Below are 25,387 nucleotides of genomic sequence, written 5' to 3'. Positions count from 1 at the left end.
CCCTCGTTGACTGACTATGACCTCGCTGATGAGGCTCTAAAACCGACTGATAGAAAGACCACGTTTCTGTGCTGTAAGTCATCTGTGGCAACCCACAATGGTTATAGATATTCGTTTTACGGCACTTCAAGTCACTCTTGACGTTGATTTTGACAGCACAATGAAGCAAGTTCGTCCTTATATATATATATATATATATATATATATATATATATATATATATATATATATATATACATAAGTGTGCGCGTGCGCGCGCGCGCGCGTGTGTGTGTGTGTGTGTGATTGAATGTCTTGTTTTTTTTTTTTAATAAAACTTCAAAATGTTATTGCAATCTTGTTTTACTTTTATGTATGTATTAATATTTTTGATGCTAAATTATAGTTATGTCAAGTATCAATTTAATTGTGATATTGTCAGCCGAGGGACGCTCACTACAAAGCAAAAAATTCATTTCCTAAAATTGCTACAATTAGTACCATGAGTCACCTAACTTGTGGCGCGTCGCCACTCGAGAACCTTTGGGCCCCAAGAGCCTTCCACATTTGGAATGTTATTGAATTATCACAGATATATTGACTTTCAGGTGCCTGACTTCAAATTTGAGTAAAACAAGGCTTGCAACTCTTCCAAAGCCTTCGTGGTATCAAGCTCATTTATTAAATCAAGCCACGGACAAGAAAAATTTATAACTTTACATAAATTTTAGAATTACGAACATTTCTTCATAATGACTTCTTTACCTTTTTGTATACAAATGTGTTTTTAATTGATACATGATAATGTTTTTTTTAAACTTTTAGAAATACAATAATTATTGAAAAGAAATATAGGTATACTTCATGTTCGAAGAATAAAATAATTTAACCCTTAAATGCATGACTTATTTATATTTTTAATATACATATGTCTTATAATGATAATTACACTACAATGCAGGGAAAAATAGAAAAAAAATAAATACATATTATATTTTTGTACTCATTAAAACTTGTGTTGCAGATATACAACACTATGCATTCACTGCTACTTATGGCGTTTAGGTAGTATGTTGGAGTTTTCTAGCATTATGCATTTAACCCTTAAATTCCTTACGTAATTAAAGTTATTTGCATACACATGTTTACCATAACGCTTATAATGTTGTTGGTATAATATTCTTCACACTTAAATATCAGAATGAAGTTTGATTAGGCGATGAAACGGAGTGCAAGCATTCCGCAATAGCCTTTCCGTATGGAAGTCATGAATTTTATATACTATTGACAATGTCATTCATGTTCATGACCAATTCTCAAATAACTTTTAATACAAAAAGTCTTGCACGTCATAAGCTATCCACATCAAAATCAAGCGACGCTTATTACGCAATATTTTACGAGAAAGATTAATTGAAGTAGATAAAATTTTCAAAGTATTGTTTAGAATTATTAAGACAGCCGATAGACGCCTTTTTTTAAACAAATTCCCTGTAGATTGAAATGTATTTCTTAAATTTATAACAGGTAATAGTTGTACGAAAAGTAATTGTGAAACAGACTTGAAAATTTATTGAAAAAGACCCAATAGTTGTTTTACAATGAAACTAACATTATTTACTAAGACCTAAAAAACAAAATAAACCTAAAAATAATTAGTGAAGCAATCGTGAAATTAATATTCTTCGCCGCCTTCTCCTTCCCCTTCGCCAGAGTCCATGCCAACTTCTTCATAATCTTTTTCAAGAGCGGCCAGATCTTCGCGAGCTTCTGAAAATTCTCCTTCTTCCATTCCTTCACCTACATACCAATGAACAAAAGCTCGCTTCGCATACATTAAATCAAATTTATGGTTGAGTCGCGACCAAGCTTCTGCGATTGCCGTAGTGTTCGAGAGCATGCAGACTGCACGTTGCACCTTTGCTAAGTCACCTCCTGGTACCACAGTTGGTGGCTGGTAGTTTATTCCCACTTTGAAACCGGTTGGACACCAATCTACAAACTGAATGGTGCGCTTAGTTTTTATTGTTCCAATCGCAGCATTCACATCTTTAGGAACAACGTCACCCCTGTACAACATGCAGCAAGCCATATATTTACCATGCCTTGGATCGCATTTTACCATTTGGTTTGCTGGTTCAAAACATGCGTTGGTAATCTCCGCCACAGAAAGTTGCTCGTGGTAAGCTTTTTCAGCCGATATCACTGGAGCGTAAGTTACCAAAGGAAAATGAATTCTTGGATAGGGTACCAAATTAGTTTGGAACTCAGTTAAATCGACATTAAGGGCACCATCAAATCTTAACGATGCTGTTATAGAAGAGACGATTTGGCCAATCAGACGATTTAAATTTGTGTATGTAGGTCTTTCGATGTCTAAATTTCGACGACAGATATCATAAATAGCTTCATTATCAACCATAAACGCTGCGTCCGAGTGTTCTAAGGTAGTGTGAGTAGTTAGAATAGAATTATAAGGCTCCACCACCGCTGTAGATATCTGTGGTGCCGGATAAATAGCAAATTCAAGTTTAGACTTCTTACCGTAATCGACAGAAAGTCTTTCCATGAGTAGAGAAGCGAAACCAGAACCTGTACCACCCCCAAAAGAATGAAAAATTAAAAATCCCTGCAAGCCTGTACACTGGTCGGCTAGTTTTCTCACTCGATCCAGAACGAGGTCTACAATTTCTTTACCGATAGTATAATGTCCTCGAGCGTAGTTGTTAGCAGCATCTTCTTTGCCCGTGATTAGTTGTTCAGGGTGAAATAACTGCCGATATGTACCAGTGCGAACTTCGTCCACAACAGTGGGTTCCAAATCTATAAATACCGCTCTGGGAACGTGCTTTCCTGCACCTGTTTCACTAAAAAAAGTGTTAAACGAATCATCTCCTCCGCCAACGGTTTTGTCTGATGGCATTTGGCCATCGGGCTGTATTCCATGTTCCAAGCAATACAACTCCCAACATGCATTGCCTATTTGGACGCCTGCCTGCCCGGCATGTATGGATATACACTCACGCATTTTTACAGCTTAAAATGAAATATAATTTCTTAAATCTTAAGCCGATATTCCAATCGCACTAGATCCAAACGTCTGAACAAAATACTAAATTTTGCAAATATTTACTCTCATTCTACATTCAAAATTTATTTATTAGTGGCCAATAATATGATTGAATAATTTGCTTCCTCTTTTTCTTTTAAAAGATCATACATTAAAGAGGTACATAGGCGCTATCGAAAATAGGATACGAATTTTCAGCAACGAATTATAAAAATTAAGCACATGCAAGCAAAATTAAGTAATGTTATATTACGAATTAGGAGCTACCTTTTTTATTTGAATAAATAGAAGATCGTTTTTATTTGGCTCTCAAAACTTTTTGAGTGCTGCGTTGATAACTTGTGAATACAAATCTATAAATAAAAAACAGATAGATTTTTAAATAATGGTACTTAATCATAGATACAATTTCTGATGACATCGTTGTAAATAATTAATCATTTTCATGAAATTGGTTGATTTCTAAAAGATTCACAATAAGTAATTTCTGTTTCTAGTTTGAAGACTTTATTATTTAATATTTTGGCAACATTTTATCCGTAGCTGCCAACGTAACGAAGTAATGTAATCATTGATTAATGAAACGTATACTATTTTGTGAAGGAAAAGTAGAATGTAAACAAAAGTTGTTATAATTTGATATATACATTAAATTGAAAAAATTAATATGTCTCATGAGGAGGTGGACAAATGGGCAATGGGGGAAAGAAATAAAGGTAGTCGTTTGTCATTTCAACTGAATCAACAATATAGACAAACTAAACTTATGTTAAATCAATGCGTTCGGTCATAAACTTTTTAGTTAATCTATAGATATGACGTTTGATGACTACTGCCAATTAATGGAGTACTAATAAAATAACTTAAGATTTTGCTTCAACGACCTGTATATATAAATTACATTATAATGTTTTAAATTATTATAAAAACTCATTGAAAGTAGACAACTTTTATATAAAATATGAGTGAGAATAATGTGATTATTTGTATTTTTAATGAATAGCTAAAAATAATCTAACTTTTTATGTAAAGTTCCTCATAAGTAGAATATTACTCTAGTGGTGGCTTTATTTTAAAATTATATTTATCTACTTAATTGTTTACAGATGTTCTCATGTCCCCAAGTCATTCAAGCTTAGAAATATTGGATCCACATGATCCTGTCCTTAGCCGTTTAGCAACTCAAATGTTTAAGCGCACAAATGATTATTTACAGGGAGAAATGGTTGCTGGGCAGGTAATCATTGAATCACTTATTTAGCATATGTAATATATATGTTTATGAAGGGTGCAGGTTTATTATTTAAAAACAGTTATAGAAATGTGTGATTAAAAATAGCTTTTTAGTATTATACATTCTTTTAATTATTAAAAAATTATGATTTAGTTACTGGATGATACACATTGCATTGTTCATCTGTGACAGATTAAAATATTTTAATCTGAATCTAATCTATATCTGATCTCTAATTCTACATATGTAGAATCTTTAAATTGATCTAGGTTTATTTATGGAATAAGATGCACAAGTTGATTTCCTGCTATTACCTAGTACATTTATTTTAGAATATTCTGGGTCCGTTCTAACACTTTCACTGTGATAATTAACATATTCATTTCTTATTTATTAGTTAGGATTCCATTTATGCACAATAAATGCCCTTCAGCATAAATAATTTAGTTTTTGTAAATTATTTTTAAATTCCTTTTAAATATCACTATTATTGTAGCTTTCTTATTTGTAATGATTATATCATTGTTAAGAAAGGGAGGGCACAGTTTCTTCCAATAATTTTTATTTAATCATATATTTTAGGCAGAAATATTCAAATACCCTGCACATAGTATCTCAGAAGTATTGAACATCTATAGTAACTGCATGGTTGTATTTTATTTCTTATAAGTTAATTTATACTTTAAAAGTATGTAAATTTTCTATTTCAGGAACATTACATTCTTTTGGAAAAAATAAATAGGCTTGTCATCACTAAATATGCGGATTTAAGAAGCTTGTCTGTAAACCTTACCAAAACTATCAATGATTATAATGAAATGTGTAAGTAATTAATAGTTCTTTTCTTAATATATCAATAACACTAGAGTAGTGCTTTTTTGAAGATAAAAATATTTGCTATACATTGTATTTAAAGGTCAACCAAAGTTAGAAAAAGATTTAATTAATTCCGTGAAACTACATTATCACATTTCAATTATGTTCATGGATTGTCATTTCTTTATCTTTTTTATGCTTCAATTAATTTTATAATTCCTCTACAGATTTATTTTAGCAAATGAAAAAACACTATAAGAAAGAAGAAACAACATTTGTACTTTTAAAATGACTATACTTGTATTTATTCTTACAATGTCATCAGTAGTAGCATTAAAACCAGCCCAATACAGAAATGTGATGTAAAAAGTGATTTTGATCTTGGATCTTTCTACTAGTAAAGCATGAAATGTATTGCAATATATGATATATGGAAGGACACAATTCATATCAATAAAACATTTAATTGTTTGTATTTCAGATGATGTTCTGATCAAACCGTTGCTGCAGCAAATTGATGAAATTGATGCCCAAGTATCACAGATTGAAGTATTTGCTTATCAAATTGATAGCTATTCAAAGCAACTCAAAAAACGTTTCAAAGAGCTAGAAGAAATATAAGCTGTATTGGATTAAAATAATTAAGTCTGTACTCTTTTAGTTTTAAGATTTGTTAATATTTTTAGATCCTGTCAATATGTTTTTAAATTACAGATATTTAACATTTTAGTAAATATTTTAATAAATGCAACCATATTTAATAACATTTAAAAATGTTTATGGTAAAAGTAAATTGGATTCTACAAATGAATGTCCATTATTTTATTTTTTTGTGCTTAAACTATGAAAATGTTACTGCAAACACTTGCAGTGTTTTATTATAAGGTAGATATATGTAATAAAAGAAAAACAGAGAAATTTAACCAAAAAAAAGTTTTTCCTTTAAATACTTTTCTGTTTTAAAAATGTAATCATGTATTATGATATTAAAAATTATTGTATTAATTACTCAACTGCACACTTTAACAATGAACTCTTTTACATTTTGTTGTTTAATAACGTTTTAAAAAAGTTATAAAAATTAAAGGAACTTTAACAGTGAATCTTAGTCTTTTACATTTAATTTTGTTGTCCTTAAACTATAAAGATGTTACAGCGAAAATTTGCATTGTTTCATTATAAGGTAGATGTAAAAACTAAAATAAAAAGGGTGAAATTTTACAAAATATAGAAGTTTTTATATTAAATACTTTTCTGTTTTAAAAATGTAATGGGGGGCAACACTAATTTTTTAATTACTGTGCAGTTTTATGAGATAATGGGTTCATTTTAAAGCTTATGAAATATGCTTTCAATATATATAATTGTTAGTTTTCCGTTCTTTAAAACTATTATACACCATGTATGATATCAATATATTGTTGTATTTTGCATTAGAAAGTCTGTTTTACTTGGAGGTATTTAAAGTTTCTCCATATTGGATGGGGTAGGGCTGAGAATGCTTAGCTCAAAACATTTTAGTAACTAAGCTAAATCAAGCCCCTTGGATTGGTAAGTGCAACATAGGAACCACCCATAAAATAGATAGATCACCCCGTTAAGGTCATCTATAGTTCAAATGATGATGATCAAGCTTGAGGATTCTCTTAAAAGTCTCGGTATAGGCTTTACAAAAATGTTATACACACATAACAAGCTAAAAATTTTTTTATTAACAGTGTCAGTGACTGATGTCCAAAATTTCTCTTTTTCTGGGATTGAAGTTTTGACTACCTAGTTGGCTAGTATTATTATTGTTGAAGTAAATCTAGTTACAATGGAAGAACTTGATTCAGTATTTTAGTCATGAGAAAAAAAATTGGCTGCAATGTATATATGCACTTTATTTATATAGGCATTTATTATCTACGTGGACAACAAATTTTTTATAAACTGTGTAGCATTTGCCGAACGTGATTAGATTAGGCAGAATCATAAAAAGAACTTTCTAGTTGTTAGAATTTAAAACACACATTTATATAGATAGTTAACTTAAGGTCATTTTTACATGAGTTTATGCTACACCTGGGCTAAGTAGATATTGCTTTTTTTCTTTGACGACTTTTTTGACCAGTTTGTTTACGTTTTAGTTTTGGTATTAAAAAACAGACAGATGATACATTGTCGATATATATTGCGTTTGAAAATAATTACACAGTTAATGTATTTATTTGACATTTTTGGTCTATAAATCTTTTCTTCGTGATTAATTCCACTCTAATATTGTAAAATTAACTAAACTAACCAGTAGTTAAAAACCGTTGAAAAATATTATTAATTTAAAATCTAATCCATAATAATCCTACTATTTTACAAGATTACGAATATTTCTTCAAAAAATCTTTCTAAATAAAAAATGATAAAACTCTATTTGTTTTCATAAAAATTAGATTCTTGTGTTATGATAGGAGTTAATGCTTTATTTTGCATAATCCGTTATTACCACTTGTTAATTTAATTTTTATTAAAAAATATTTACCAACGTATAAACTTTGTCGTTATAAACTTCTTTATTATCTGTAACCGTCAAAAATTCGAATAAATCATCTTCATTCAAAGAAATGTTATGAATTCATTACTATGTTTTTAAAATCAATCACCACTTTCTTCTTACAGTTATATCTTTATTAAACACGACTGATTTTATGGGCTTGTGATTTTACAATCCTACTGCGTATTGCAAACATTAAGAATTGCTAACATTTATGGTCTATTGAAGCAGCCGTTTGATCACTTAATCAATAATTTTAAGGACACTGTATGCTCTTATTTCCTTGTTACTAGTCCAAAATTAAATTTTAGGGAATGTTTAATGTAGGACATTTTAAATGATTTTAAAATAATTGATGAAGTGTCTCTATCAACTAGGTGCCATTTGATTATTTGGTTTAGTAGAGCATTAGCTCAAGACCATTAATTACATCTATTTTCTATATATGCGCCGAAATTTAACTCACATAAAAAATAGTGAAAGACATACGATAAATATATGAAGTAAAAATAAACTAAATCTAAATTTTGTTTTCATAAAGTTAAATTCTGTGTATGTTGGAATGTATGCATATTTAATTAAGATTCAAATAATGTCTTCAAACTTGCTACTCTTTTTTATATATATTGAAATATATTTTTAAAGAATTCTTATGAGTAATTATAAGCAATCAAGAGTTTTTGGTTGATTGGAATGTGTGGAAGTTGGTTTGTTGACTTATTTACATGGTTGATATTATAATGTATACAACATTGCTAAATATCATTTTAAACAGGTCTTCTAAGCAGATCAGTATTCCAGGCCGGTGGTGGCTAGGATTTAATTTTCTTTCAACGGGTGCAAATGCTTTTTTAATTCTACCATTTAAGCGATGATTTTCGGTTTTGGATGAGAAAGAATTTTAACAAAAATAATTATTTCAACTAAGCGAATAACTTTGCAAAAATGTAATTAAAACTCAATATTTGCTATTATTTTTCCTTGAATTACATAAAATGCTCTATGATAAAATAATTGCAATAATTGTATAAACGTATTTTTCTATATATTCAGTGTCCTCTAAAGCACGTAAGTGCATAGTTTGAATGTATGACTTCACAAGATTTATGTTGTAATGTATGGAACTTTTCATTACAAATGTCTTTTTAGCTGTTGTAGTTTCAGCAATACAAGTTTGATACAGAGATGGAGGAAAAGATTATGGGAGTCGTGCGGATGAAATAAAAGAGCGTGTTTGTTTATTTTAAAGTTTTTATAACAAGTATTAGTTACAATAAAATTTTACAAGTTTCTTTTGTACAATTAACGGAGTACGTTCCGTATATTAAATGCGTTTCAGATAATCGTGGCATTAACTGTGGATAGTGCTTTATAAGGATTCAGGGTCTCTTTACTATCGTGAGAGACATTGTTTTGCCGACGAATCTGTCCATCCGTGCATCGGGGGTCGCAACGTGACCAACTCTATGTATTTACAAATAAGGGAACACTTGAAATATTGTTTCCACGTCAGTGTAACAACCAATTGATTATCGGTATTAAAATTGCTTACATTAAACTTGAGCATACATAAAATGCGTCCAACTAATATTTTTACAATAAAATGTTAAAAATTTACGACGAATAATTTAACATTTAACTCGATTGCTTAACAATCTGTGAACTTTCTCTAAATATAAAATAACGATTTGTCATTGCTCATAATAACATTACCATATTATAAATTGTATATAATATTTATGTTAACGACAGCAACATTTTCCATATCCTAACTAGTTTTTGGTATGTTGCCATGTACGACAAATTTTGTTAGTAAATATTTTAGAATATTGTAAACGACTTTTTAACTTATTATCTATTTAATATTTTATTGAGGCGATGATTGCACAGCTTTCTGTTATTATATTACAGTCTTTGTCTATGGAATTAGTTTTATCACTTTTTCTTTTTTGTTATTATACAAGGAAAATATAGATGACAATTTTGTTTAAAGCACAAGACACAAATATATTTTGCTCTCATGGTGTTTGGTATTAACTTAAATAGTTATTAGCTAATAAGGTGGTAGGAGTTTTTGTTATGTATGGACTCAGTATAGAAAGATAAAAGCATTCTAGAATATGTTTTATTGTAGATTATTTAATTGACATAAAATTACAATTTTATTAAAAATGCATTGTTATATTAACTGCAACGGTATCGTATTAAAGTTTAATAAAAATATTAATAACTACACGTACCGTATGCCACTTAAATCTCTTTAACATGGAAATACTCGTTTTTTGCTCCTTATATATACCTCATGAATTGTGGTCAGAAAACATCGGAAATAGAAATGTCATAGTTCCTTTAGTGAGATGTAAGGATAAGGTATTATTGTTATTGAAAACTATTAGCATCTGTGTTTTGAAAATAATTTTATACTATTTTTTTTACAAGTTTTTGTAACACGAAATGGCAGTAAGGTAAAGTTCACAGTAACCAGTCAACGCCACGATGAATCTACAGTAACACACTCATTAGGCCGTCCTTGCTCCACAAACGACACGCTACGGAATCCACTAATCTTAATATTGAATTGAGCATTTGTCAGACGCACGGACGAACAGATTGAATACAACCCTGTGGTATCTACTCAACCCTAACTAATAAGTAATGAAACGTTTGTCGATTTTCTAGGGGCATACAAGTTTAAAAGCTTTACATACTTAAAAGTCTTCACAAATTGTATAACTTACCATATTTTTTACTTTCTTATTGGAGAAACGGAATGGAAATTAGATCTTTTAACGTTTTACTGACGTAAATGCAACAAAATATAAATATAACATAAATAATGTGAATTTTTTTAACATTTTGCTCTCTGTGTAAATCATATGTATTGTGTAGAAATGCAAACATACACACACACACACACACACACACATACAAATATATGTATATATGTGTATATATATGCATATGCGTATGTATGTATACATATGTAAATATTTATATATTATCAATTCCCAACTGCAATAAAACTGTAGCTGTCAGCTGTCAAACTCATAGCAATAATAATAATAATAAGATTGTTATTATTAATAATAATTTATTTGTTATAATAATTTATGTTGTAATTATAGTTATTTCGGTCATTTCAAATATGATATCAGTTAATAGAAAATAGTTATAACAATAATAATTACGTTAAAAGAATAATAAAACATTTATAAAATAATTTAATCAATAATTATGTATAAAAATCAACAATTTGATAACGTCACAGCATGTATGTACACTTTACTCTCTACGTGTCTCCGACAGTTCGTTTGTGATTTCTTTTAATGTGTTAAGCACGATGCAGCCGTCGTACCCATTTTACATTATTTGACCACGAATTGGCAATTGACCCGCCTTGACCAGATCGAGTGCGGAGCACGCACTAGCTCCTCACAGTCATTCCACTCTAGAAATTACTAAAAAAAATCTACTATTATTTTATGTAATGCATTAATTCTCATCATTTTCGATTACTTATCCGTAAACTTTTATAAATATCTGAAGCTAGAATCATTCAACTGTTTATTTTGGAACGGCTCCCAAAAAAGTCACCCAGATTAACGCCGTATTCCAATTCTATTGAGTTTTTCTTCAATTAATCCTTATATTTTTAATAAAATTTCATGAAGACTTAATTAAAATGGGTACAATAAACCATTGGTACTTTACACGGTACCTATGTATTTCGTAAATTACGTCATAAAATGACAGACTAAAGAACTATATAAACTTTACGCCGTGACTTAACACTAAATATCATTATTAGCCTAATCACATCGATTTAGAACATTTGTTGTGTGGTAGTGATAGTGGCGTGGCCCGCGGCTTGGCGCTTGAGTCCATGAAACAAGAAGTTGGCGGCGGCCTTGATGGGGGCGACCAGCGGCGCACGCGCAGCGATCTCCCATTGTCAGACATTGCCGGGCGCGGGGAACCGCGGCGGAGGCAGCGGCGGCGGCGCCCTCCCCGCCTCCCCGCCGCCCGACGACTGCTCCGACACTGCAGATAGAGCGCAACCAACGTCCAACACTTCGCTTTCACAACTACTTCACCTACACTACAACTACGCTCTCCTACAACATAGAAAAGTTGCTGGATTTTTCACTTCATCTCCTGGCGCTTTCCGAAATATTTTTTACACACCACAATGGCACACACACGACTATAATTACAAAACAATTGAAAAGATAAAACTAAAGACAAGAGTCAACATCAAAAACAGAAGAAGATTTTAGCAGCTACAGTTGTTGTGTGTCGCAATAGTGTGAAATGGGCCATGATTCAGTGCCAAGAATCACCTGATGAGCGAAACTTTTTTTTTGGATTGGTTGCGAGGCACTAACTAAAAGGTAACCGAGTCAGGTTCGGCCCTCTCGGATGCCCCAGTGTCGTAATGGTAAACAGATACTATCGGCGGATGAGAGCCCACGCCGAGGTTCTCCATGAGCTCCCTTGGGTCATTTTACGGAGCATCCGTCTAAGCAATTTAAGAGCTCGGTAGTCTCTTTATCCTGTGAATTATATGTGGCCCGAGTCGAGGCTCCTCTGGAACCATTCAGCTTCGCATCATAAAAGACGTTAGGAGGTCTATGCGCCCTGCCTAATAGATACATACATAATCAACCAATACTTCAACCATTATAAATATTGAAACAAATAAGTTTAAATAAAGCAGTGTTCACATTTGCAAGGTATTACAAGCTTTGAAAAGAGTAAAATGTATAAAAAAGTTATGACGCAATGGATTGCGCGGGCTGGCACATATATGACAAGTGTTCTAACAACAGATAATGCATAGAATTATGATGATGTTTAGGTCATTTTTTTACAGATTCTTTTTGATTTATTTCACAATGTGAACGTATCGTGAATGAAATAAAAAATACTAATGAACATAATTATTCTTGTAACACGGAAACGTTTACTCCGTCACATATTCGGATTATTTTATGACAATATATATACAAAACTAGTCCATGAGTATGGGCAATCGTAAATAATTTGAAAACAATATAAAATGTATTTTTGTTTTAATTTACTTCCTAATTTCGCTAATTTATAAGTAATAATGCCAAAATTAACTAGTCATAAAGCTTTAAGGCAATTATTAGGGCATTCGTTTAGAAGTTTTTTATTTTATATATTAGAATATAGGTTCTTGTAAAACTGGAATATACTTGTAAGTTGGAGTTATTAATAAATAAGCATCGTTATTTTAAAAATTAACTGAGGAAATGCGTGTAAGGGGGACGAATGTGTAAAGGATTTATTAAGGTGTAGGTGTAAGCTGTGGGGTGCGACTGGATGGGTTGTGATGAGGTGTGACGAAGTATGTTGGGGTGTGATAGACTGTGATGGGGCGTAATGGGGTGTGGTGTAACTCACGTGAGTCGTGCTTCTCGTCGAGAGGCGCTGGCGGTGGCGGCGGCGGCAGCTGCTGTTCAAGGGCGTTCACGCAATTCATCATGCTCCCGTAAAGCCGGCTGTCACGGAAACTGTCCCTGGACACACCACCATCAACATCACCACCCTCGGTTTCCTAACGTCGCTTTGGAGATTTCCAGCAAAACCCCCGTTATTTATACACCCGTCAAAGGTTCTATACGGTATTATTGTTTGCAAAATAACATGAGAAGAGTAATGCAACTTGTAGAGGTTAATAATGTATTTACTTTATTACTAGCACTGATTGATTTTTTGTAAAATTATATCCTGAAGAGACTTCAATATGTTAATTGTTATTAAACTGGAAGTGCTTCGCGTGCCGATGGCTATGACTTGCCAGTGGTATAGGTGCCATACAAATATGAGGTGTAAGGACTAATGTTCGTGTTTGGCAAAGGGGAGATCACAAAGGGAAAAAATATATAAAAAAAAACAATTTCTCTTACCTGCCGTTAGAATTCCGGAACAGTGCCAAAATCTCTTCGAAGGTCTTATTTTTCGTTTCAGGAACTTTTTTGTACGTAAAAATCCAAAAAATTGCAAGGAATACACTAAAAGGCAGGAATGTATAATTTTCCAGTAGAGCCTGCGAAGAGAAGTGAACATTGAATAAATAATAATAAGTTAATGCCCATACGTATTATATTTCAGTCATAAGAATGTATTTAATAATATAAAATGTGTTCTTATGCATAAATTCACCTTCATGCTTGGAAACCCGATACCAACAACAAAGTTGGCCATCCAATTAACTAATACGGCAATTGCCATTGCGCTCGGCCGTGGACCTTGTGAGAACAACTCGGCAGTGATCAGCCAGGGTATGGAGCCAGGTCCCACAGCGAAGAATACCACGAAGCTCAGAGTGGACACCACGGACAGATAGCTCATCCAGTCAATCATTTCCTGCACATAGCCGAAAAACTCCTATCAGGGAGTAGAAATGATGTTCTTTCCTATACCCGACCCGGTAAGAAATAAATAACAAACATAAATGCACACCACGCTACGGTTGGTATTGTGTTGACATGTCTGTACGAAGTATTTGGTTTGATTGGTAGCTAGCACGGATTCTGCGGGTGTGGGTGAGTTCTAGACGCTGAAGTTCAAAAATACGACATAGCGTTGGAAACTGTTTGTTTCTTAAATTTTAATGAGTATGCAATAGTGAGATGTGCTTCTGCTTTTGAGCAGTGTTGTGTACACAAAAAAAGTCTGCTTTATTTCAAAGGCGTGCGCCAGAGCTCCTCGTGATGCTATCAAGTCGTTCCGTCGTTACATAGTGTGACAAAAAAAATTGTGTCAGGTGCTATGTGAGTGATGTGCCTAACATTTATATTTGTCAATTTATTTCTTTGCACTTGTAAAGCCTTCCTACCGAGATTCCGGTGTCGGAAACAGGAAAGTCGTACAGTGGGAGGGGATGCTAGCGCAAAGCGAAGCAAATTAAACGTGAAGTTGTGAGGAAATGGATAACTAAAACACGAAAATGCTTTCATGCAACAATTAATAACAACCCATAACAATACTAAATTATTTTAATCACCAAAGCTGTCTACATAGGACACACAAAAAATTAAAACTGTTACTTTCGAAATCTTTAATTTTGTACTGTCATAAAAGTAGTGGATATCTATCAATTTGGTTCTAAACCATATTAACAAATACTTATTAAATAAAAGTTAAAATAAAGAAATGATTGGAATAGACCTGAAGATGTATAAATTATAAAGCAATAATTGATGAATTCACTCATTACACTGGAAATATCGAAAAAGCGTCAAAAAGCGTGTGCAAGCAAATAACTATCTATATAGAATGATACATGTTTGGTTAATATTGAATTACGTAACCAAACATATGTAGCGCGCCCTTCCTTCTTCGCCATTAACTTTATTATTTGTTATTTAATATGTTTACTTTGCAATGGGACGAAAAGGATGGGCTGCACAAAAAATATCTCACTCAAAGGAATTCTACATTTGTGTGAGATATTACGATCTTAATCTATTTCTTAACTTTTCACCACTTATACTAGTGAAGAGGCATTATAAATATATTTGGTTCAGTTTGGTTATTGTTTATTAGATATTTGTGTTGTTTGTGCGCTATTTATGGTTCCAATTATCTTTTAACTATTTTTAATTTAAGGTTGTAAACTTGAAAAGGAATTTGTTCAAATTACAGACTTTCAGGTTTTGATTGTCTTGAGATTTAGTTAATCGATGAACCAGAAATGTTTTGTTACACTATACGTTTAACATTCTAAAATCATCTTATTCTACTGCATTATATTTTATGGAGTGAAGCGAGTTTAAATTAATTGGATAACAAAATTTTCATCCAAAAAGGTAATTTTATCAAAGATTTTACTGTAAGAATTCTAATTACCTTTCATTATTACAATACAAATAAAATATAAAACACGCTGACGCTATTTTATAAGACACACCTTTATGAGAAAAGAGATTGTAATGAAAATGGAGAAGATGAACATTCCACCAAGGCCATAAAGATGTAGTGTGCGGCGTCCAGTGCGATCCATGAGCGGTAGAGACACTAGGGTCATCCCGACCATGATCGCGCCGATCCCCATCGTCGCGAACTTGGCCGATTCCTCAGTCAATCCAGATGACGTGAAAAGTGATGTTGAATAATAGAATACCTGTCGACAGACATGTTTTATTCTCAACTGTACGTAAAAAATTAAAATAATCTTGTGTTCGATAATATGGTACGTAGTCATAAAAGGTCTAAATTCGGACCGCATTAATTCCACTGAGCTGTTGCGAGAGTTGCATTACGACGCCAATTAGCAAGGGAGCGCGAAGGGTAGGCGAGCAAAGTAATTCTCTCATAGATATTGAAGCTTCCGCTTGCTGGGCTCTTTCTTCAGCGCGCATTTCTTCGATATCTTCTTCCACCTGTGAAACAATTCATTTTCCAATATATTTGGCCAATCAATTCTTCGAAAAATATTCTACGCAATATGTTGTGATATAAATTTTTGTAATTATAGACATTTACACAAAGTTTCGTGTTTCTATAATAATTTTATACCTGGTTACTGGCTCGTAATCTTCTCAGAGCCCGTCGCGCCTCTTCTTCCCATTGACGAGTGATAAGCAAATAGCGTGGTGACTCCGGACAGGCGGGTAGTAGCAAAAGTTGAAGAATTGCAGGGCAGATCGCAAGACCTTAAAGATTACAAAATCTAGTAGTACATAGCGTTGACCTTGGCCCCTACGCAACGTATTTCATATATTGTAACTTATATTTAAAACGTACAACATGAACTAAATGAATGCAGAGTTGTATTAGTCTTAGTGTGCTGTATTGAAATTTCAACTCCGTATTTGGTATTGTATGACATAATTAATCGATAAACAAAATTTATCAGTATAGGTCAATGGCCTTATTGATTCATCACTGTTAAACAGCAGACTACGACGGTCTATCGATCGTTTTTAATGCCTTCTCGTTGACAATTTTTGCCATTAGATATAATCTTCCTGATGATAAAATAAAAAAAAAACACAGTTATGTTATTTTTAAAATTATTAGAAAAGTTCACACACCACGTGGCTTATGCGTTTGAATAGATGATTAGGCTGTTAGAAATTGACACGTAATATTAGCCAGTATTTTGGACGGTCTACCGCTGATGTGGCATCCATTGCATGTGCGGAATTTTCACAACAGCCTCTGTGTAAATTTGCGGTTAGGCGTGCGATTCACACTTTCGGAATCACTGAACTGAATTGCGCTATTTAGCGAAGCTGTGCAATGCCTGGTAGTTAAAATACGTGTGAAAACACAATGCCGAGTTGAATATGGAAATGTTTAACTTTTAAGACAATGTTTGATCCTTTGTTATATTGGAAGATAAAATGAAATTAATGAAAGAAATAAATGAGTGTAAATTGATAATTATATTTGCACTATTTAATACAAAATCAAAATCTTCTCACGAAATTTGAGCAATTCACGAATGACATATGTATGCCGAACTTGATCTAACTTGATAATTTATGATGAACTTTACCTAGAAAATAACTTAAATTTTAAGATAATCTAGATATAGAGCATTACTTAAATTTTGAAAGTTCCATAACATTTATTATAATCCTTAGATTCATTACAAAAATGCATTTTCGGGATCGTATTCTTTTTATTTTAAAAATAATAAAAAATGGGCTAAAATTGGCAATTTTCAACTAAACTGTCAATTTTAGCTTATTTGTGGTAGTGGGCAGGCTACAGGCGGAACAAATGGCTGCTAGGGTCTTAATGTTCTCGAGTATAGATCAAGGATCGGCAAGCGCACCGAAGGGCGTTTTGTTAAGGTCATTGGAAGATGCAGGACGCAGACCGCTTTTAATCGGTCCTATTAAAAATATATAAGAGATGCTCTTGTACAGCAGTAGACATCCTATGGCTGAAATGATAATGACAATGAGGCTAAAATTAAATTATAAATATAAAGTTTTAATGTAGGTAATGTAGGTAAAGATGATGAAACTTACCCAGGAGTATAGGCCATCCATCGTCGGTGCCAAGTATCTGTTCTATGCCAAGAACTTGAGACAACAAGAGTCCGACAGTTACCGCTAGCTGGTTTACGGTTCCAAGACCCCCGCGCAAGTTAAGTGGGGCAATCTCCGAAATGTACATTGGCACTAATGATGTGTTCAGGCCTGTAACGCAGTCCACCTCTCGTAATGTTGATAAAATCATCATCAATATATTAGCAACAAGTCGAACGTTTACAATAATACTTAACTAGTTACATGGTGATTGGTTATAAATATAAAAGCTTTAAAAGGATGAATGTGTAGCTCATTTGTCAGTAAAATCTTTAAAGCTTTTATACCTATTTCCAATCAGCGTGTATAAAGTGATTTTTCTGAAACATGGTACATTAATTACTTTTTTTCTATTGGAATGCCACAAGTCAATAACTTCTGATAGTACAAAGTCTGTAGAGGCAAATAGTAAACAAGAATTAATTTTAATTTTTTTAGCACCATTTATTTTTAATATTCAGTAGTGATTGGTGCTTTTTATGGTAATTTACTTCACTTGGGCAATATTTGCTTCAGGAATGAACACAAGTGTATTAAAATTGGTTAGATAACCTTTCAGACGTACAGCAATAGACGAAATATAAAAATAAAATAAATTCTTATTAATGACAAGATTTAAAAATTATATTTTGAAACATTTAACAATGTGTAAGACGTATGAGCAACATCTTCGTTTAATTGTGACGATAATAAAAAATCAAGAGAACAACAGAATTAATGTACTCGTAGTCTGTTGTTCACTGGAGATTTTAAATGTGCAAGACTTTCAAAGTTCTCTGTGAAACTGATTTTATTTTAAAGCATATTTCTCGGAGAATGCTCTTATTTTTAACCTAGAGTTTTCGCTTCAAAGAGCAATATTTCCGTGAATTTCAATATCGCAGCAACAAGTAATCCGATGCAATTTAAAAAGAAAATTGCTAGAGCTATCTTGCAACACAATATTCGCCTTTTAAAATAATAAATATATTTCAAAAGCTTCAATTGCTGAAATTACATAAAAAATTAATCATTTTAAAATATTTTGCCATAATCCTGAATTTGTTAACGCATAAATGTAATTAATAACTTAATATACTTAAAAACGTTAAAATCGATCGGCATAGCGTCAGTTAATTAATAGGTTTGGTTCATTTCGTGGTTTGAATTTATGAGGTGTAAATTTATCAACGTCTTTGTAGAGACAATGTGTGGGCTTAAAGTGTCTAAAGCTGAAATAATAGAGGAGTTGTTGTGCGATTGAATTGGAAAGTTACCGCAATTGACTCCAATGATAAATCTTCCGACGAAAAGCATTTCATAACAGTGGGAGATTTTAGTAAAACCCATGAGACTAGCACCGCCGATGCCGAGGATGTTATTGAGCAAGAGACCACCTTTCCTGTGATGAAACAAACATTAGGTTTTTAACAATAAGTTGATAAAAATTTAATTTGTTTATAAGATATAATAATAGCAGCTTATATTACCTTCCGAATCGATTTGCAATCATGCCGCCAGAGAAACCGCCGAGCATGCCCCCGATGGCAAAGATGCTAACCGCAATCGAATACAGTGTGTTAACCGCGTCATCCTGTATGTCTTTGCCATACCGATCCTTGTACACATCTTTCATGAAATTTTCGATGTTCTACAGATAAACATGGTAAACTTTAGTTTCAGAACTTTCGTTTAGGTTGATCAAAATAATTAAAGTAAATTCATATTGATTGCATGAGGCTAACGTTACAATAAATTAGCTGTCTTTCGCTCGCTACGCATGGCTCGCGCTGTCATTTGTGGATGAAATTTTGTAAAATCCATTCTTGGTAATTTTTTACATGCTGATAAAAATATTATACCACCTCAATCGCATTTTTCGGTAGAATTTCATAAAATCCGTTTTTAGCTGACTTCTATTCAGCGAAAGGAACATTCCTACCAAATTTCAAGTTTTATGGTTCCAAAGATGTCGTGATGATTCAGTAACGTAAGATAGATATTTTCTGTGTACATATATTAGAAAGATTTAAAATTTTTACATTTATAAGTAAAACGGCCTATAAATCTTTAGAGAACTAATAATTATCGACTGAAAAAAATAAGGCTACTGTCATTTTGATCTGTATGGTTATATCAGGTAGCAACTATGAAAAAAGACAAAAAAAAAAGCTTTGACTAAGATGCGTAAGTAATTGGCACAAAAGGACAATGTGAAAAAATGGAATAAACAATTCTTACTCTGCCGGGCGCATTAATGACACCAGTGTTGTAGCCAAATTGTAGCATCCCAAGAACTGCTGCCAAGATGGCATACGACAGGAAGAATGTAAGCCCCTGAAACAATTAAATGGATCGTACCGTTTTTAAACCTTTCCTATAATTAAAAGAGATTTTGATTTTTAATAAGTATTTATCTTTTCACTTTGTATCGTAAAGCACTCCTAAATTACAAAAAAATATTTTTATGAAAAGAGAAAAATGAAGATTTAACTAATTAATAGCTTTTTCGTAAACGGAATGCTCGATTTCGTTTTGTGTTTTTACGAGTACAATGATTTCAAATAGATAAGTCGATATTATGTTTATTAAAATTTAAACGACATATCTTTCTGATACTAATTTTTTCTGATTTTAAATTTACAGTGAGATAAAAATACAGCTTCAAAATTTTATTGCAGTTGAAGACACTGGCTGAATTGAGAGAGAAAAGAAAAATAAAACTTAATAGACGTTATTAGCTTTCGTCACTGTGAAAGTGTAATATTTTAACAATTCATATATAAAATTTAAAGTTAACGAATTTATTATGCCTTATTTAAAATAAGTAATGCGTTGATAGATATGTTTCGTTTCTAGGAAGTTTTACTTATAGAAAAGTCCAACTAAACTAAGAAAAGTCTGCGACCCGTGTGTAGTTAAATTGAGTCTCTTGAGTAGAATCACATTTCATTATTTAAAATAAAATCAAATTTTTCGTTTGAGAACAATTGGTTCATGATTTGTATTGAAAGTCTTCAAATTATACTATGTTATTTGCATAGCCTATGTTTAGCATGTTTTTTTACATAGAAATGTTTTAACTAAATTAAATATCAATTTTGTGTGTGTTTTATTAGAGATGTTAATAATAATATACACTGGCATTTATATAATGAAGTTACAGTTTATTAGCTGAATCATATCCGACTATCCCGTTAAGAATTACACAAACCTGTTCCAGCAGCCTCAGCTTCCTCCGTTGTGAATGCTCCTCAAGTCGGTCCACATACTCCCGCAGCTCTTCAATTTCTTCCTTTACTTGCTGCACCGTGTCTAGCTCTTGCTTGATGGCCACCATATCGCGCTTAACCTAGAAGTCAATAGCATTTCTAGCGATTTCAAATTTCATGTCTGTTATGTAAGTAAATAATTCATTCTGAATTGTTTTTCTGTGGTTCTTGTGTTTCACATACAGTTCATAATTTCTATTTGAAAGTTTTTTTTTTATAAATTTGTCTTAATTGTGAGACCAGGTTCGGTTTGGAAATTTATGGGATAAGTTTACTATTTCTAGCAGTGGACGGCATGGCTGAAATGATGATAATAATGATTAAGTAATTGCATATGTTTTTTATAACGGTAACGGACTAGATTTTAACCACCTGATGATAAATAGTGATGTAGCCTACGTTAGTTAAATGTACAGGGAATGTAATAAAAAAGAAACCATTTTTTTCTAAAGTAAAGTCTATCTATTTTTTTTTACACAGTTCCTAACTCTGAAGCAAGTACAATCTTCCAATGCTATGCTTTGCTATACACATTTTATAAAAAAAGAGTATTTTAGCAGCTTCGTTTACACATGTAGGATATTGACAACACAGCGATGGATTCTCGCTGTGTTTTTTTATTCTGATTTTCCAAAAATTTATAGTTAAATTTCTGATAAAAGAAGTGCTAAAAGTAAAATTCAACAACCATCTTCATGGCTCGTCTCAGGATCGATGTTTACGACTATACAAAAGAACAAAACCTTTTTTCCAGTACATTATATGTAATAATTAACACCTATTCTTTATTATCACCAAAGGCATTTATTATTTACAAGTACCTTAGCAATTTAAATAAGAATATGGATATTTTAGCTAGTATTCGAAGTATCGGAATTTGGGTACAAAATGCGTTATAAATTTCATAAGTTGTACGATTATCATTAGGTGTAAACGGCCTTTAAGTTAAACATTTAATTCATATTAAATTTATTAATATAATCACGACTTCAACAGAAGCGATATGGTAAATTTTCAAGTTTGTCATGTGAATTTAGTTTTGTCATGTTAAAGCTTACATATTTAGTGAATGATTATGTAGAATAAGCATCGCGCAATCTGGTGAAAAACGAAAGAATGAAAGAAAACTTATTAACCTGTAAATTGTAACTTGAAAACCCTGTGGGAACGACCATTGAATAAGATAAAAATGTAGAAAATGAATTAAAGTACAGAAACTTTGTCAGGGGCGTACGCATTTTTGTAAAGAAAAAACGAACGCAGCAGTCTAAGAGTATTTTACATCAAGGTATGTACGTAATACGACTCGAATCTAAACCAAGAGTCATTATCGTCATTATTTCAGCAGTAAGATGTCCGCTACTGGATATAGACCCCCATCTATTTCCAATACTACCGATTAGAGGCGATCTGCATCTATTATTTTCTGACAAACTTAATAAAGTCGTCTGTACACCTTATGGGTTGACGCCCTATGCTGCTTTTGCGAATTTGTGATTTTAACCTTAGACGTGCATTACGTCGCCTATCCTCTATTATATGCCAATCCGTTGGGTTATGTCAGTTACTTTAATTCTTCTACCTCCCCATGCACTTTCCATGGCTTGTTAGGCCATTATGGCCTGTAGTGTTAAACCGTGTTTCTATGTTGTAAGTAACTGGTAATACGCACTAGTCGTAGACCTATCACCCAGAGTATACATATAAATACTACCAAGTTTTTCAAATGTCTGCAAGACTATATAAATATCGAAACCTAAACAACTTTTTGTTTACCAGAAGACAACTTATTTAAATAATCTCGAATATTATCTATCCAGCGACACGAAAGTTCACAGGCAATACATATAAACAATCGAGGCCAACGGCGTTGAATTTACAAACTAAACTTGATACCAAATGGTACCTCTACTCAGTGTTGTTGTCCCTCAAGCAGAAGTTTATTAGCTTGGAGAACACACCGGGAAGCTATTTATAACTTGAATACCAAGGGCTAGATTTCACAAAGGCTAATTTGCATACCCTGCCATACTTAGTCTCTTCTGTCTAAATTTAGAAGTACGCCAACAACTCGCAAAACTAAAATACAACACATTACCGAAATTGAATAAATATAAAAATAAACTTTCGTTTCGTTGATTACTTGCAAAAACTTTCTATTTTCGGTTATAGCAATATTATTTTAATAAATTTGGTTAACACAGCCGTTATATCAATATTTTAAAACTTCAAGTTATGTATACGCCAATGGAGGGATTAGAATTATAATAACTAAATATAATTGAAATTTTATATGTATATTTCGGTTAAGACCGCAGGCCGCTTTCAAGCGATCCTGTTAAAAGTCTATAAGGGAGGTCTATGTGCAGCCGTGAACTTTCTACTGCTGAAGTGTTAATATTTAAGTTTAATAAAAAACACTGTTTCTTTGGGTTTTTGCTTAACTTAGCAATTCATTTCTAAGTTTGTTGCTAAGCACAAAACTCGAGAACTGATCGACTAATTCAGTTAATTTTTATTTTATATTTTGGTAAGTAACCATAGGTTATTAAGACTTTAAATACTTAAATTATAAATACGCTATACTCGCTACGTATGGCAGGGGGGTTGGGGAGCGCAGTTTTTTTATTTCAAATATGTTCGGTAGATGTTGCTGCTCATCGTCCGTGAATATTTTCGCCATAGCCGTAAGAGCCAGCGAGTATCGACACACCCCTTTTATGAGAAAAATAATAAAAATGGCGTATCTCAGTTCTAAAATGCTGCATCCAACAAAGACTTATTGAAAATCTATAGAGAAGGCCTTTATCCAGCTGCGGACGTCCTATGAATGAAATGAGGATGATGTTTATTTTTTATTCGTTTGGAAATGAAGTATGTCTAATCAGTTGGCTTATAATAAAAAATTACGCATGGTTCCGGTTACCTCGGAAACTTCGCTTTGGCATGATTCGACACTTTTTGTGAGCTCTTGAAGCTGTGTCCGGATCTCGCAGAGCGCGACCGTGGTCTCCAGTTGCCGGTCGCCTCGCTGTAGCTCGTCTAGCTTAGCGGAGAGATTCATGCTCATCACGCTCACCTGTCTCTGAAGGCTGCCAAGACATCAGTTTCACTTTCAATTATGATTCAATGACAATAAATTAATAATAATGTTCACAACGCGTAAATACATAATAGATCTCATCAAAAGTATTAGATCGGGGAAAAAGTCTTTTGGCAAATAAATAATATTTATTTATGTCCTTATAACAAAATCTCTTTGTATGTACGATTTGTATCTGCCTGGTTCTCATGACGTTAGAAAGGTGATTTAAGGAAAAATTGTAAAATTAACAAGAAGCTGTTTTTAATTTCTTTTTAGTTCCTGAAAAATCAATGGATGAAATCATCAAATTTTATACATTTTACTATTTTACTTTAAAAATTTAAAGGTTGATATTAACGAACCACACGAGTTCACTGAAAGAAACTTAATGAAGCGTGTAGTACTCATTAGTGATTCTTCATTGAGATTTAACGAAACTGAACCGGTTTTAAAAAGATTGATTACTGGTGATTAAAAGTGGTTCACATACGACAAGAACGTGCGAAAAAGTTATAATTGAAGATCGATCAGGCTGCATAAAAATTGGCAAATCCCGGGTTAACTCATAAGGCTCTTTGTATGATGGGATGGGTAGGACTTGTTTATTTTTATCTTCTATTGCCGGGTCTCTGCCTCCGGCTCCTAGTTAATAGTTCTCCATCGACTTGACAAGAAGTAGAAAGGAATCGGTCGGAACTAATCAACGGATGGAGTGTGATCCTTAATCATGAAAACGTTTTCATTTCATTCCACACATCTTTATTTACTTATCAAAAATTACAATTTATCCGCAATATAGCCCTAACCTTGTACCTTCGGATGTTCATCTGGTTTGGTATATACATACTACTTAAGGCAGTGTTAGGCTAATATCAAGAGAGGACTGTCAAAAATAGTCATGTCTATTTGATTAGAAGTCTCATATTTTTGTACTACGACGGCACCATTTCAGTATCTACAAAATGATAACAAGTCGTCGAACGAAATTGCACCTGTATACTTTAATTAAGTATTAACAGACTTATAGAAATAAGCTTCGAATTTTTATATAAAATACGTAGGAACCTTTTGCCCAACCTATATAAAAAGTTATTAATAATGAACTATTATTATTAATAATGATAAGGGGAAAAAATAAAATCATTTGTTTTCATATACTAAAAGCGCTTAAATTTTTCTGATGTATGCGATGTGGTGATGCTCTAATTTATAAAAAACTACGAACTGTAATATAGCTACTAAAATTATTGTGTTGATAAAACGAGGCATTTTAAAAAATGCGGTAAAAAGCTAAGGATTTCGTTTTAGCAAACTTTTTGTAATATCACACTATCAATTAGGCCTTATCG

General features: G+C 32.5%; 3 protein-coding genes across 5 annotated transcripts; 1 reads left to right on the top strand and 2 right to left on the bottom strand.

Annotated features, from left to right (window-relative positions):
• Positions 1 to 1,649: 1,649 nt before the first annotated feature.
• On the bottom strand, positions 1,650 to 3,047 carry LOC137921064 (tubulin alpha-1 chain-like). Its single transcript, XM_068763918.1, has one exon. The coding sequence runs from the start codon at positions 3,005 to 3,007 to the stop codon at positions 1,655 to 1,657; it is 1,353 nt and encodes a 450-aa protein (XP_068620019.1). The 5' UTR covers positions 3,008 to 3,047; the 3' UTR covers positions 1,650 to 1,654.
• Positions 3,048 to 3,612: 565 nt separating this feature from the next.
• Positions 3,613 to 6,279, top strand: Blos2 (biogenesis of lysosome-related organelles complex 1 subunit 2). The gene is made up of 4 exons (XM_068763391.1): positions 3,613 to 3,765; positions 4,156 to 4,286; positions 4,994 to 5,105; positions 5,581 to 6,279. The coding sequence occupies exons 1-4, from the start codon at positions 3,717 to 3,719 to the stop codon at positions 5,718 to 5,720; spliced, it is 432 nt and encodes a 143-aa protein (XP_068619492.1). The 5' UTR covers positions 3,613 to 3,716; the 3' UTR covers positions 5,721 to 6,279.
• A 5,302-nt stretch (positions 6,280 to 11,581) lies between these two features.
• Positions 11,582 to 24,865, bottom strand: Glut1 (Glucose transporter 1). 3 transcript variants are annotated; one of them, XM_068776331.1, is made up of 13 exons: positions 23,880 to 24,038; positions 20,896 to 21,033; positions 19,923 to 20,018; positions 19,172 to 19,332; positions 18,959 to 19,083; positions 17,643 to 17,813; positions 16,177 to 16,313; positions 15,882 to 16,040; positions 15,569 to 15,781; positions 13,819 to 14,043; positions 13,563 to 13,702; positions 13,057 to 13,172; positions 11,582 to 11,670 (listed from the first exon to the last, which is right to left on the bottom strand). In XM_068776331.1, the coding sequence occupies exons 1-13, from the start codon at positions 24,021 to 24,023 to the stop codon at positions 11,582 to 11,584; spliced, it is 1,914 nt and encodes a 637-aa protein (XP_068632432.1). In that variant the 5' UTR covers positions 24,024 to 24,038. The 3 variants fall into 3 exon arrangements, with proteins under 3 accessions (XP_068632432.1, XP_068632449.1, XP_068632440.1); XM_068776348.1 differs by lacking the exons at positions 11,582 to 11,670; positions 13,057 to 13,172 and having other exon boundaries at positions 13,559 to 13,702; positions 13,819 to 14,022; XM_068776339.1 differs by lacking the exons at positions 11,582 to 11,670; positions 13,057 to 13,172; positions 20,896 to 21,033; positions 23,880 to 24,038 and adding an exon at positions 24,845 to 24,865 and having other exon boundaries at positions 13,559 to 13,702; positions 13,819 to 14,022.
• Positions 24,866 to 25,387: the final 522 nt, after the last annotated feature.

The sequence above is a fragment of the Battus philenor genome, unplaced genomic scaffold, assembly GCF_028537555.1.
Source record: "Battus philenor isolate CCGP_79_NKW_IND1 unplaced genomic scaffold, ilBatPhil1.0.hap1 SCAF_1, whole genome shotgun sequence".
NCBI lineage: Eukaryota > Metazoa > Arthropoda > Insecta > Lepidoptera > Papilionidae > Battus > Battus philenor.
The sequence above is the reverse complement of the archived record's forward strand: the minus strand, read 5'-3'. Positions and strand labels throughout refer to the sequence as shown.

Coding starts and splice junctions, on each gene's coding strand:
- LOC137921064 (XM_068763918.1), bottom strand. CDS start 3,007: ATGCGTGAGTGTATATCCATACATGCCGGGCAGGCAGGCGTCCAAATA.
- Blos2 (XM_068763391.1), top strand. CDS start 3,717: ATGTCTCATGAGGAGGTGGACAAATGGGCAATGGGGGAAAGAAATAAA. Junction 4,287..4,993: donor GAGAAATGGTTGCTGGGCAG/GTAATCATTGAA, acceptor TTTCTATTTCAG/GAACATTACATTCTTTTGGA. Junction 5,106..5,580: donor CAATGATTATAATGAAATGT/GTAAGTAATTAA, acceptor TTTGTATTTCAG/ATGATGTTCTGATCAAACCG.
- Glut1 (XM_068776331.1), bottom strand. CDS start 24,023: ATGAGCATGAATCTCTCCGCTAAGCTAGACGAGCTACAGCGAGGCGAC. Junction 20,019..20,895: donor AGCTGAGGCTGCTGGAACAG/GTTTGTGTAATT, acceptor TAATTGTTTCAG/GGGCTTACATTCTTCCTGTC. Junction 19,333..19,922: donor TCATTAATGCGCCCGGCAGA/GTAAGAATTGTT, acceptor GTTTATCTGTAG/AACATCGAAAATTTCATGAA.